The sequence below is a fragment of the Emydura macquarii genome, unplaced genomic scaffold (assembly GCF_026122565.2).
Source record: "Emydura macquarii macquarii isolate MOO-44397 ecotype Brisbane River unplaced genomic scaffold, CSIRO-AGI_Emac_v2 contig_1253, whole genome shotgun sequence".
Taxonomy (NCBI): domain Eukaryota; kingdom Metazoa; phylum Chordata; order Testudines; family Chelidae; genus Emydura; species Emydura macquarii.
In genome coordinates this window covers 60231160-60245799 of record NW_027131390.1, presented here as the reverse complement: position 1 = coordinate 60245799, position 14640 = coordinate 60231160, and the positions used below count along the sequence as shown (strand labels likewise).

The 14640-nt window shown below is 45.5% G+C and overlaps 1 protein-coding gene across 3 annotated transcripts in view; it reads right to left on the bottom strand.

Moving 5' to 3' along the window:
- The window catches only part of HECW2 (HECT, C2 and WW domain containing E3 ubiquitin protein ligase 2), a 290360-nt gene that overhangs the window by 62799 nt on the left and 212921 nt on the right, over positions 1 to 14640 (bottom strand). For all 3 annotated transcript variants that reach the window (XM_067548983.1, XM_067548982.1, XM_067548985.1), the window contains 2 exons: positions 5295 to 5429; positions 754 to 856 (listed from right to left, as the gene is read on the bottom strand). In XM_067548983.1, coding sequence (XP_067405084.1) covers positions 754 to 856; positions 5295 to 5429 — 238 coding nt within the window. The remainder of the gene's footprint in view (positions 1 to 753; positions 857 to 5294; positions 5430 to 14640) is intronic.

Sequence of the window (14640 nt, the reverse complement as noted above, 5' to 3'; positions counted from 1 at the left end):
AGAGCCCACACTCAGAGTTTGTGCCTGTTCCACTATCAATTATTAAACAGCAATTGAAGTATTAAGTATCTTTCTTCAAATCATCCTCAGATGCTGAATCTGAAAAATATGCAGTGTCCATTGCAAGTGAAAGGAGTTTAAATTCGTAGTGACTGTCAAGTAACTGCTACTAAACAAAGATCCACAATCAAGCAGATTAATCAATCTTGATTTTTTGCTCAATGCCTGTTAATTTCAGTGCACTATATTATTGTCTTAGTGGTACTGATGTCAAAAGGCTTGCGCGCGTGGGTGTGTGTGTGGTGTGGTGTGAGTGAGAGAGAGAGAGACCGAACAGAATTTAGGCTATTGACCAATTCTGAAGTAACTAACACCTCATGGAAGGTGTCTGAATCCCAATCTTTATATTGAAGTTATTGAAATTAATGGGACTACACAGGGTCCAGGTCAATACAGAGTCTAATCCTCCATTTGTAACTCTTCTAGATACTTCTCAGGGGAAGTTAAAGATTTTAATGCAAGAAACCCTTTGCATTAACTAGCAAACATTTTGGTATTAATAAATTGGTCATACATGGAAGTTTTTCACTATTATGTACAAAAATTGAAATTCCATGACAGGAAGTGATGATGCATAGAGTTAGCCATAATATATGGTAAACACAAAAATAAGAAAAACCCAGCAGTGCACATTGACATGCACAGTTAAATCAAAGTATACTTCTCTCAAGAGAACCCCAAGTCCTGACATACCCACTGGAACCATGTCCTGGTACTGAGCCCTGCTGACTGTATTGAATGTGCTGGACGGTCTTGGCAGAACTGGTGGTCCCGAATGACGGGAATCCTCTCCTACCTGAAAATACAGTAGTAATTATGGTCAGCACCAAGCAAAAAAAAACCCCAAAACCCCCAAACCTTCATCATGGCCTAGATCTACAACAGACTGGAAACAATTATTGTGATGAGTAAGAAAAGTACTAGAATCCAGCTCACTCTCTCTTAGCTATCTACAGGGCACACACAAGTAAAAAGCACTAAAACCAAACTTATTTTGTATCACCAAAGAGAGCGGATATGACTCTGAATTCACACAGGGAGCAAGAAGGTGTTATTGGTACAGAACTATTTTTCACAGAAAAGCCACACTTTAAAGTGATTCCTAGTAGTGACCATGATGTCAGAGCGACTTCTTCAATTTTCTGGCTTTTGTGGGCTTGATCTAGTTGACTTACATTCTTTTTTTGCTTTTAATTATTATTATTAATTGTCATTATTACCACTATTCTACTACACTACTGTCATTCGCTCAACCTCCTTTCATCCCACTGAGCCATTATGTGTACTACTGAGCCCCTCCACACACAGTTACTGAATCGGGCAGTATTCCCAAGGTCTCACTCCTTAAGACCAAACAATAGCAGTGCTGTGTTACAGTGCTATGTCTAGTCTCTAGAACCATAAAGGACCAAAAGCCCTGAGATTTCTCCCCAAATGTTTGTACTCTGAACAGTAAACTCGCTATGAGAAGAGGAAAGACCATTTCCTTCATAGATATTGAATTGCTGGAAAGTATAAAGTTGACAGCTGTTGTTATCTCTAGCTCAGTGTTCTAGTTCCTCTTCTAATGAAAAGAATTTCCTTAAAATATGTTTTTGTTGTAGGGGTTCTCAATCTAAAATGAGATCATCAGATGTTAAACATCAAAGTTTTTGGATAGGCAAGTCACTAGAAAATATTTTGAGAGTTTTTTTCATTATTAGCTTTCCTCTAGCAACGGTAGTTTGCTTAGATATGAGTTTAGCTCCTTGTGTTTTAAAAAAGAGCAAGATATCTGTAGGAGCTCTTCATATTGCTGGTGATCATCAAGTGGGGATGATGAAGATGGAATAATTGCATCATCTCGAGAGGAAGATGAGATAGCCATTGGGACCATTGGATCCATCACAATCTCTTCTCCTTCATACTCAAACAGAGCCAGTTGGTGTCAGCTAGGAGAGGGTAGGTAGGATTCTTACATGGATCTTGTTTGTAATGTAAGGATCCCTGGGACTCCACTCATTCCAGTATGAAGGATCATGTGGTTGGGAGTGGGGGAAGGGCACCCCATGGCATTGGCTACCATCAGTCCCCTGAACCGCGTAGAACACAGATCTGCTAGAGCTTCTCTCCAGACTAGCGTCCCTACACAGAGGTAATGATTCATCTGAACTTTCCAACTCTGCTGATTAGAAGGCAGTTTCCTGTTCAATCATTGGAGCCAGTGGTACCTGCAAACAAGTGATCTGGCTTGTGGAGGAAATAGGGGATCAACCCCATGTCTTTGACGTAGTTTCTTCCTCCAGTGTGATGACATTGCTGAATAAGATCAGGCCCAAAAGGAGAGGAGATTGAGGATGGGTGGGTGAAGCTATCCTCCAGGGAGACACAAGCCTTGCACCATCCCAGAATGTGGAATGCACTGATGGTTGGGACTGATGGATCCGTCAGCTCCCTGGTTATGGTGGATGTCAGGTACATCTGGAGATGGGCAGATTTTGATGCAGATTTTAATATCTTTGACTGTGCCAGTGGGTGCCAATCCTTTGGTTTATGCATCAAAACCAATGTCGGTACCAAAAAATACTTACTGCTTCATGCATGTTGAGGAGGTTTAAGCAGGCTCAAGCCCTTAGTATTTGCACTTGAGGACTCACCCAACCTGGATGGAGTTGGGGAGGAATCTTTTCTTCTAGGAGCAAAATTTGAAGAGAATCTTATGCTTGTGAAAGACTGCCCTGTGATCTCATGAGAAGCTCTGGGAAAGGGCTATGGTCTAAGCACTTATTGCCTAAGTTCCTGAGCTTGTGCTTGAAGGGACATTGCTCGTCTAACTCAGTTTGGTGTACAGGGGACATCCACCCAGCCCAGATCTGACTGAGGTTTCATGGGCTTCTCCATGAGATTCTTTACCTGGAGCTCTCAATCCTCATCGGTCTGGGGAGGGAAAGAGTGACAGATGCTGCACTAAGTGAAGCTGTGAGCCTCACCAAGGCAGTAAAGGTAGCACTGGTGTTCATTGCTCACTGAGAAAGAGCGGAGTCAGGTGATATAATTCTTAAACTACGGGACTCTGGGCATTCAGAGGAAAAAGCTCCCCAATGTGGGGAAAAACTAAGCTATACTAACACTAATAAAAGCTATCACTACTGAAGTACTGAGAACTACTTACAATATATATTTATAGATTAAGATGAAGAAGAAGGGGGTAGCTGTGGACAGAGAGGATTCTGACTCAGACTATGCGGTGGTAAGAAGGAACTGGAGAGGATTTGATCAGCACTGCCCCTTATGCCCTTGTTTTGTACCGAAGGAGAGCAACTGTGCAGATGCGAACCAACAGACTTTACTTCCCAGAAAATTTCAATCTCAGGAGCATGGTTTGCACATGCACCCACATGTGGAATCCCCACACATAGGGATCAGCACTCGAAGAAGAACTATGAAATCCCTTGCAAAATTTATCCTGCCTTTTTTACCAGTCCAAGGCCAGTATATGGTAACCAAGAAAACCTAGCTTTATGGGAGCCAGATATGACAATACCAATAAAAAAAATTAAAGCTCAAAACCTTTTTTCAAAGTAAATTCTCTCTAAAATAAGGCATAAATGAAGCAAGGTTGTGTAGTGCTATAAATATTTTATTAGTAGTACTTTGAGGTGATCTACACAACTACCGGTTTTTCCATTTGTGAGAAATCCCAAACACAAGCTAATAAAAAGTTATATCACCAAATACCATTTTGTATTCTGTCTGTAATAGGTACTGTATAAACACTCATCGTGCAAGATGCTTACATCCTAGAAAGGGTTGTGGTTGACATTATATACCAAAGACTAGGTTAAAAAAACCATTGCAAAAATCAAACTAGAAAATGCTAGAATTAACATTGTCCACGCAACTTTAATTTTGTCCCTTTACATATATACATTATAACAGCATCTTGCCCAATATCACACAGTAAGTCTGTGGCAAAGCCAAGATCAGATGATCCAGCTTTTATAAGTCCAGTCCTGTGCTCTAAGTACAAGAGAACAACTTAACTTCCTGCAATCCTCGGCCTTATTCGCTCTCCATTCTGTGCACTGAACAAAGCAGGGTAGAACAAACAGTTTGTGATCATGTAATTACAGACTGTATCATATTATTAGAGATTGTATCAGAATGCAGAGGGCAGAAAGCTGTTCTAAAGAGACAACACAGGTTTTCTCCCATTTCAGAGGAATTCTCAGGTTATTCAAAGCAAACAGCATCAGCCATATGCCACTTACTCTCCCTGAGTTAGGTATGTCAGTGATGGGAAACAGGGAAGGTGCATACTAGGGGTAGGGAAGCATTCTGGCAGATTCTCATCTGCCACAGCTGCTATTCACAGAAAGCATAAATTAGAGCAGCATTCTAGCTCCTCTAATGATGCTGAGTGCAGAGTTGGTCCCTGGCTACCCCTAGATGAAGGAAATGGAAAGATGGCTTAGAACCACCTTTCCCATCCTCTTCCTCAACTGAGCTGAAGATAAACTCAGTACAGATCAGGAATGAGCTTACAGTATTTACATATGTATATAAAAACATATTATAGCCATGACATAATTGACTCAAAGCCTTCTAAGTGAAAACAATACAGTTCAAGAGTTTTGTCAGCAAAACCCAAATATAGTATTTCTTTATATTCTTGATAAGGGTTTTGGGCATTCCTACCTGGAATCAATGTTCTAAAAAGATTATATTATTATTTCTAGTATGATGTCATATGGACCATAAGTTAACTATCTGACATTCTGTTAGTGGTAAGAAGAATGTTTACCTTTCTTGGTACTATGGCTTATATGGGGAAATAGTGTAATATTTAGGCATGCATGCACACAAACTTGTTTTGCTAAATTAAATCACCTACTTGTTTGGACAATTGCCTAGTCAGTGTAAACTGCTGTGGTAGTAAAAAAACAGGCTGCTGCTGTTTGGTGAAGAAATTTGTATTCAAGAGCCCTCTTGTGGTTTGATGGAGTTACTAACATTTAAGAGCAGCAATAAAATCCTATCAGATTATTAGCATAATTAAATCAGACCTTCCCTGGTGCAATAAAGACTGTCATTATCTTTTCAAAAGGTAAGAATGCCTTTTGTTTGCAGGTAGATATCACACTGACAGAACTATTAAACTGCTGACAAAATAATGTTTGACTGGAATGATGTGAAAATGGTACGATCCTGAAATCCTTGTCAGTTAAGTAACAGGAGGAGCAGTGCAGGCTTACCTCACCAGCACTGTGGCTGCGCTGTCTGGTTAAATGCTGTCGATGTACTAATGCACTAGTGGGCCGGCTGCTCTGCAAGGGAAGTCGTGGGTCGATAAATGTGGTGGCGCGGGAATTGTGGTCAACAAAAAAAGCCTAGAAGAGGAAAAAGAAGAGGAGTTCAGAGTCAACATTAATTGTAATTTAGGACCTTCCTAACTACATCTACCTGCAGTAAGTACACTTGTAGGAGTGAAAAATGTGTGAAAGTTAAACCACAGGAGGATCTGGGTTCCAGTCACTGCTTTGAGACTTTGATAAATTACCTCACTGGACTCAGTTTCCCCTTCTAAGATAACATTTCTCTGTCTCACAGGAGACTTATGAGGTTTAATTCATTAAGGTTTATATAGCATTTTGAGATCCTCAGATAGGAGGCAACATAAAATACCAAGACAGATAATGATTCTTCTTCAAGAATAGAGGATGTGAATGTCTAACAGAAGTTATGTCAGCACATTCACCAGTTCATTTCACCTATATGCATCTAAAAGGAGGTCACACAGTGGCAACAACATGAGGTTTAACAAGCTATTTATCACTATAAATATAAATGGGTGTGTACACGTCAAGAGTATGATTATGTTTTAGGACACAATGTGATTACAGGTTAAAGGTATATTCACTGTCCCGCTACAGCTATTCTAGGTAGGCCAATTTAAAGACTCAACCAGGAATACAAAGACGACGGATGCCAAAAATATAAAAAAAGAATTGAATTCTTCAATTCAATTGAAGAATTGAAAACAATGGTTTCTTGTGATAAGAAGAAATGACAAGAATTGACTGATTAGCCATTTGCTGAGACAAGGCCACGTGTTCCTGGGTCCCAAACCCAAAAAGCCTCAAGATGCAATACAATTAGAGCAAAAACTCTTCTCTATTCCAAGATATTTAAACTTGTTCCAGTTTTAGTGTCACACTTGGGAAACATTTCCTTGCAATTCTCATGTTTCTGGGAATTTTCAGGCACTATGAAGGAAACATATGGCACTATAGAAGGATAGCTAAACTTGGGGTTACAGAGGCATTGGGAAGTTAAATCAGGCACTGAGGAAGCAGGGAATCTGGACGAGAGGGCTGTCGTCATTTCTATTTGTCCATGCTTAAGCCTATTAAGTGTTGAGACCAGCTCTTTCTCAGCCTTTCTGATGAGCCTCAGCCTTCTTAAACCTGATGACTAATACCTGAGGGTATGTCTACACTGCAGAGTGAAGTTGACTTATTTAAAGTAGACTTTCACCCGCCGATTTTTATAAGTTGCTGGAGCGTGTACACACCATGGTCTCTGCGCCGGGCTTCTGAATCCACATTTGCCACACTTGTATCGACATTCAAAGCAATGTACTGTGGGCTGCTATCCCACAGTGCAACTAGCCGCAGTTGCTGTTGGGATGAGTTTCATCGTCCCATGATGCAAAGCTCCTTCCCCCTCCCTTCTTCCCCCAAACAAACAGGAAACTGATTTTTGCGCCGTTTGTTTACGCTACACGCTCGCCATTGCTGCAGAAACATGGAGCCAACTCAACTCTGCATTATTATTGTGAGCATCACAAATACATCGCTGCTTATCATTGAGTATTTTCGAAGTACAGCAAGAAGCCGAAGCACAGGTAACTGCGATGCCATCAAGGCTGCCCTGCTATAAGCCATCGAGCGGAACAATTCCCGATTGCTGCACTCTGTGGACCGCCGGTTCTGGTCCCGGGAAACAAGCACAGACTGGTGGGACCGCATCGTTATGCAGCTGTGAGATGATAACCAGTGGCTGCAAAACTTTCATATGTGAAAGGCCACTTTTCTTGAACTTTGCTTGGAGCTGACCCCATCCCTGAAGCATGTGAATACTCACTTGAGACAAGCTCTGATGGTGGAGAAGGGAGTCGCCATCACTCTTTGGAAGCTGGCAACCCCCGACTGTTACCGCTCGGTTGGGAATCAATTCGGAGTTGGTAAATCTACAGTGGGCGCTGCCGTGATTCAAGTAAGCAGGGCCATCAATAGACTTCTGCTATGAAGGCTAGTGACTTTGGGAAACGTGCAGGACATAGTGGATGGGTTTGCTGCAATGGGGTTCCCAAACTGAGGGGGAGCCATTGATAGGGATGGGCACATCTCTATCTTAGCGCCTGCCCACCTGGCAACCGAGTACATAAACTGCAAGGGGTACTTTTCCATGGTCCTGCAGGGCCTTGTGGATCACAGGGGTCGTTTCACCGACATCTATGCGGGATGGTCTGGGAAGGTGCATGACGCGCGTATTTCAAAATTCAGGGCTGTTCTCTAACATGCAGGCTGGTACTTTCTTCCCTGACCAAAAAATTCACATTGGGGGTGTGGAAACGCCAATAGGGATCCTAGCAGATCCTGCTGACCCCTTGCTCCCTTGGCTAATGAAGCCGTACACCGGGCACCTTGACAGCAACAAGGAGTGTTTTAATAACAGGTTAAGCACTTGGAGAATGGTTGTTGAATGTGTGTTTGGGTGTTTAAAGGCCAGATGGAGGAGTCTGCTCAATAGGCTGGACATGAGTGAAAAGAACCTCTCGTCAGTGATATCTGTGTGCTGAGTTCTTCATAATGTGTGTGAAGCGAAGGGGGAGAGGTTCCCCCAGGGTCGGGCTGTGGAGGCAGAAAGACTGGCCACCAATTATGAGCAACCCAATGCCAGCAATACGCTGAGAGCTAACTGCGGAGCGCTTTGCATTAGGGAAGCATTGAAAACCAAGTTCTGCAATGAGATGCAGGACTGATTTCTGTTCCTGTCTGTTATTTGCCTTTCCTTAACATCCCCCCCACCATCGATACCAGTACCCTTCAAATGTCTCCCAAACAATATATGATTTAATAAAGAAATACATGTTGAAATGATGCAAACTTTTATTTATGAACATTCAAGTCATGGGGAGGGGAAGGGAGTGTACATTCACAGTCTCAAGGGGCAGCATGGTTTCTTGTCAGCAGGGCTGCCGCTGCTTTCTGCTCACCTCCAATGGGGTGGAGTGCATCACGTACTGCAGCCTGGCCATTCTCCTCCGAGACCTCTTAGGGGTGGGGGAGCGGCAGGGCAGCAAAGCCATAGGCAGAGGAGCGTTATGTCCGGCCTCCGCTCCTCCTGAAGCTCCACAAGCCGCCGGAGCATGTCTGCATGGTCACACATGATTCACAGCATCTCCTGCATGGTACTGTGATCATGTTCCTGTATTTCTCTGAGACTCTCCCTGTCCATGTTCTGGGACAAGGTCAGCTGCCACGCTCTGAGCTTTGTCTCTGCAGCTGCGGAGGCATTCATGAGCTCGCTAAACGTGTTGTCTCATGGTTTTTTTCCCCTTTTTCTAATCTGCAATAGTCTTTCCGAAGCATTTCTAGAGGGTTGGGCCAAGGCTGAGGTGTCTACAGAACGAAAAGAAATGCACAAGGTTGCCTTTCTTAGAAAATGGAACTTCAACAATGTATAAAATACTCCCCTTGCAGTGCACAAGGCAAACCCAGACCCTCATTCCATTCCTAACATCCCAGAAGGATCGTCTCGCTGTGCCGTTACAGAGATGGTAAGCCAGGGACACTTTACTCTGCTATAGAGAGGATTAATTATCTTTAAAAAGCTCATTTCAAATGCCCTGTATTAGAGGGGTGCCAGGGCAACATTGTTTAATTTGGATTAATGTTTTGTCAGGAGGCGCCCACAGAGGATCTGAGGACAGCGCAGGGGGTTAATAGTCTCTTATGAAACCAAATTAAAATAATTAAAGTGACGTGGTAGGACACTACAATGGGGAATACAGAGGTACAGGGTATCTGCTGTACAGTTTGGATATTTTAAACATGCGCCGTCTTCCTTAGGCGACCATGAGCGATATCAGTCTCCTGAGGGTAATGCACGAGGAAAGGGAAGATTTGCTGCACGCAACGGGGTACCAGCCTGGCCCTTATGCTGCTATGCTGTGTTCCGCCATGATGCCGGCTCCCTTGATTGCAGCGTGGCATGGCAAAGTATCCTATTGTGGAGGAAGGAACAAGGCTGTCCTCCCCCGAAACCTTGTGCAAAGGATAACAGATTACCTACATGAAATTTTCCTTGAGATATCAGCTGATGATTCTTGGAGCATATCTCTGCACATAAATAATCTGTCCGGGGGTAACCCCCCAGTAAAGTCCGCTAAACGCCTGAAATCTCCTTCCTGCCCCCACCCGCCCCCTTTTAAAAGGACAGAACTACTAAGAAGAAAAAAAAACCTCACCAGATATGCCTTCCCCGGGATCATTATTGCTGTCCTGTGTGCTGCTGGACTGCTCTGGGGTCAGGAATAGATCCTCACTGTCTGGGAGAACGGACACCCTGCTTTCCTCAGCCTCCTGCTCCTCCTCGTCCACAGAGTCCTCATCATTGTCCATGGACTGCGATCTAGCGGAGATATCAACGCTGCGGTGCGACACCGTGTTGGGATCGCCGCCGAGAATTGCATGCAGCTCCTCATAGAAGCGGCATGTTTTTGGTGAGGAGCCAGAATGGCTGTTAGTTTCCCTGGCTTTCTGATATGACTGCCATAGCTTCTTGATCTTCACGCGGCACTGCTGAGCGTCCCTGCTGTGTCCCTTCTCCAGCATGCCCTGGGATATCTTCCCATAAATGTCCAAATTCCTTTTGCTGGCTCTGAGCTGAGCCAGAACGGACTCCTTGCCCCACAGCCCGATGAGATCTAAGACCTCTGGTTGACTCCATGCTGGAGCATGTTTGGGCCTTGCAGTAGCCATGAAGAGTCCAGCGACAAAGCTCTCTCCCACGCTGGCAGCACAAGAAATGAAAATTCAAATTTTCCCGGGGCATGAGGGAGGGGCCATTTCTGGGTAGCATGTAACAGCAGAACATGAATGTCCAGAGCGGCCACAAAGGGGCATTGTGGGATACCTCCCTGAGGCCATTAACGTCGAATTACATTATGCTCTGTCTACACTGACGCAAAATCGACCCAATAAAATCGATGTAGGCGCTATGCCACTTGCGGAGATGGTTTTATTACATTGACTTTTGCTGTGGTTTAAGTTGACGGAACGGCCGTACCAGTGTAGACGCAGGCTTTCGGAGATTGACATAAATGACGTTACGTCGACCTCCGTCGCCAGTATAGACCAGGCCAGAATTACCCCTGAGCCTGCTTAAGCCTGATAGTCATCCCTGAGCCAGAGAGTGTGATGAGTCATCAAAGCCAATTACCCGCAGACCTTGTGATAGGCCCCAGGCCATTCAATCAGGGTTCAGCCAATCCACAGATGAGGAACCACCCAGGTGTTCCCAAGGCAGGTATACAGGCTCTTAAGGGAAGCAGTCTCTCCTGTCTGTTCAATGTCACTACATGGGCCAGGTGCATTAGTAGCTGCCTAGTACTGTAGATGGCCTGTGCTAATGCTCTGGCCCCTGCTACTGCTCCAGGGTCCATTCCCACTCCAGTCCGCTCTACTCTAGCTCATGCCTGTCTCCACACTAGCCAGCCCCTGCTCCACCTTGCATCTGCTCCTGCCTCAACTGACTGCCCAGCGATTCTGGTATCTGGGAGTCTGGCCTGTTAAGGAGCAAAATGGTTATTTACCGTCTCATGAGTGCTGTTCTTCAAGATGTGTTGCACATATCCATTCCATTGTGTGTGGGGGGAGGGGAGAAGAGGTCCCATGCACCAGTGCCAAAGAGTTTTCCGTAGCCATACTTGTAGGGGTAACCTGGCTTCCTTGTGCGTGGATCCAAACGGTGGAGCCTCCCCACCCCTCCTCCAGTTCCTTTTGCACAAGAATCACATAATGATAGACATTTATGCATTGGGGAAGGAGGGTAGGTCACAGAATGGACATATGCAACACATCTCAAAAAGCAACAGTTAGGAGAAGGTGAGTAACGGTATTTGCTTTTTCAGGTGATTATATATGTCCATTCCAATGGAGGTGACTCACAAGCTGTTTTCAACAGCGGCAGGGCTTGGAGTCTCATCCAAAGAGGGAATGTTGGACTGCTTTTCCTATATTCATGTTGCCCCTTTATGCATCTGTAATCTCATAATGTCTAGCAAAGGTACATACACATCATTGCCCTACCAATGTCAACAATAGGATCAGTCCCCACAAAGGCAGCAGATGCCAAATGTGTTCTAGCTGAATGCACTGACAGTTTTTCAGGAGGCATCAGACCTTTGGCAGTATAGCACACAGAAATGCAGCTGGTAATCCATTTAGAGAGTGTCTCATCACAGGATGACCCCTCATGCTCTCTGCACAGGAAACAAAGAGCTAAGAAGAAACCTGAAGGAGTTTTTTTCTATCCAAATGAAATGCCAGAGCTCTGTCCACATCCAGATTATGCACCTTTCGTTCATCTTTATGAATATGTGGCTTTAGAAAAAAGACTGATTTCGATGGAATTCAGACATTACTTCAGATGGAAACTTAGGGTATGTCCTAAGCTGCAGCTTGTCCTTGTAGAAAACTGTATAAGGAGGGTGCATTACAAGAACATGCAATTCCCCCAGTCTTTTACTGAAGGTGAGGGCTACTAAGAAGAGTACTTTAGCCAACAGATGTAACATTGAGCAAGGGATTAAGGGTTCCAATAGAAGCCCTATAAGGGCCTAAAGTATTCAAGTCCTAAGGAAGGACCAGTTCCCAAATAAATGGGAAAAGCCTATCCAATCGTTTCAGGAACCTGGTTGCCACGGAATTAGTGAATGCAGTCCTTCCAACAATACAAGGGTGAAATGCAGAAATTGAAACCAGATGCACCTTGATCAAGTTGACTGCCAGGTCTGACTCTTAGGGGCTCCAGAGGGTGCCAGAGTTGGCCCTACAGATACTGTTAAGGGAAAAAAATTCCCATAACCATGCATGTGAGCATGCATACACTTAGAATGGAATCAACATGAGCAAGCACTGAAGAAGAATTATTATTATCCTCATTTTACAGATGGAGAACTGAGAAATAGAGAGGCTAAGTGACTTGCCCAAAGTCACACAGAAAGTCCATGGTGGAGCAGGGAATTGAAACCAGATCACATCTTAGGCCAGTGCCCTAACCACTGGACCATCCTTCCTCTTGAGACATTCCACCCAATCCTTTGACCTGCTCTTGTGCTTCTATGTGAGTAGGATTGGGTTCTCAACACCACCCTGGAGTTCCTGATGTGGGAGGTAGAAGATTCCACCTCCCATTCTAAAGACAAATACAAGTACTCAAGTCCAAAGTAGAGCAGTACCAGGAGGCATCGGAGACTGTCACAGAACTGCATAGGAGTGATTGAACTGGCAGTAGTATCAGAGACTTCCTGGCTATCAGTACGGACTGACATTGAGCTGGTACCAGATGACAAGATGTCAGCACTGAAGACATCAAGCAAAATGATAACGGCCCTAAAACCAAGGGCCTCAAAGCAAATACTGATGTTGACACTGAAGCCTGCACAGCCATCTGCATTGGTACTAATGAAAGTTCTTGCCCTTGAATAATTGAGGAGTCTGGTACTGAGAGGCACAAGAGGTTTTTTGCAACAGCATACACCTCAGGCATGACTGGTACCAAGATAAGGAGCTGCACTCCATTGAATAGTGGTGGCAGATCCTTCAGACACCAAAGAAGTAGCCAGCATCAACAGTCCCAGGATGGGCCCTGAAGTTGACATGGCTTACTCTTGCAGAAGAGGAGTCCTGCATCAAAGACCTCAAGGAAGATGAAGCAATCCTTCTTAGCGTTCGGAAGCTGAGAGCACTCAGAGTGCTTATGCTTCCTTGATGATGATCCTGGAGACAGAGATTTCTTACTCCTGCCTCTTACAATGTGCGAAGGCAGGGCAGTGGGTATACTTCCTGAAAGAGTGGTGGATGAGCTTCCATGCACCCACCTAGTGGGCTCCGACGCTGGGCAAAGTGCAGACTCCATAAGATAGTCTCACAGGTCCACTTCTTTTTATTTCTGTGTCTGCTTCTTAAAACCCCTGCAGATTGTACACCTGTCTCTAATGTGGCCCTCACCCAAGCACGAAAGAAGGTCACTATCTGGAATCACTGTGCGACTCCTTGAGCAAGGCATGAAACCAGGAGATCTTGGCATAAGCTCTCCTGGTACTGAGCAAAGCCTGGACAAGTCAAAACAATTAAAAATGAACTTTAAGAAAAAAAAAAAAACAACAAACATCCAACTGAATGAAAAACGAGTACCACTAACTACTATGTACAATTGTATATACAGATTTAAAGGCAAAAGACTACCAAAGTACAGCAACAAGCTCTGATCATAGACAGTAAGAAGGAACTGAAGGAGGTTGGGGCAGCTGGCTCCACTCTTTACATCCATGACTCCAAGCATGAGATAAGGCAGGGTGCCTGCCTGGCCGCCACTCATAGGTGCCGACTCAATGGATGCTGAGGGGCTAACATACACACAGAAAAAAACCAGGATGTAGCCGTTTCCCCCAGCCACCCCCCACAGCTGCTGCTAGCTGTTCAACTTGCTCAGCCTGCTGCCGGTAGATCAGCGACCACCTCTCCCTGCTCCGGCAGGGGCTGAGTCAGGGGCGGCTTCAGCTGCTAACAAGGAGGGCGGACCCATGTAACAAATTAACAACAATATCAAAAAGCCTGAGGGGTAGGTGTGTGACACGTGTGTGTGTGTGTGTGTGTGTGTGTGTGTGTACACGTGTACTGCGCAAGTGGTCAAGGAGCATTGCAGCTGCTGCAGCTCCCCCTCCCAGCCAGACTATGACCCTAGGCAGCAGGTAAGTCCCAGGCAGAGCCAGGGAAAGAGGGTAATGTGGGTAGGTGACAGGCAGGGGGAAAGTGGGAAAGCCCCCGCCGCATGGAGAGAAACCTGCCTGAGAGGTGACAGGAGTCCGTCCCAAGCAGAAGCCAGGTGGGCAAGTGGGGGCAAAAGCACCGCTGCTGCCTAGGGAAGCCACGTGGGGCGGGAGCCGGCCCCAACCCTGACCCCCGGCAGAAGCTAAGGGGAGAAAAGCCTCCCTGCCACCACCACTGCTGCCTAGGAAACCACGTGCGGGGGGAGCCAACCCTGACCCCCATGCCCTCGCAGAAGTCCAGGGGAGGAAGCCCTGGCACCGCTGCCGCCTAGGAAGTCACATGGGGTGGGGCGCTGGATCCGACCCCCAAGTGCCGGCAGAAGCCGAGGGGGGAAGCCCTCCCACTGCCGCCACTGCCTGGGTAAGTCACATGGCGGGGAGGGGAGCTGGACCTGACCCCAGTGCCTGGTAGAAGCCATTGGGGGGAAACCCTGCCGGCCATCAAGCCATGTGGGGGGGTGGAGCTTGACCCAGGCCCT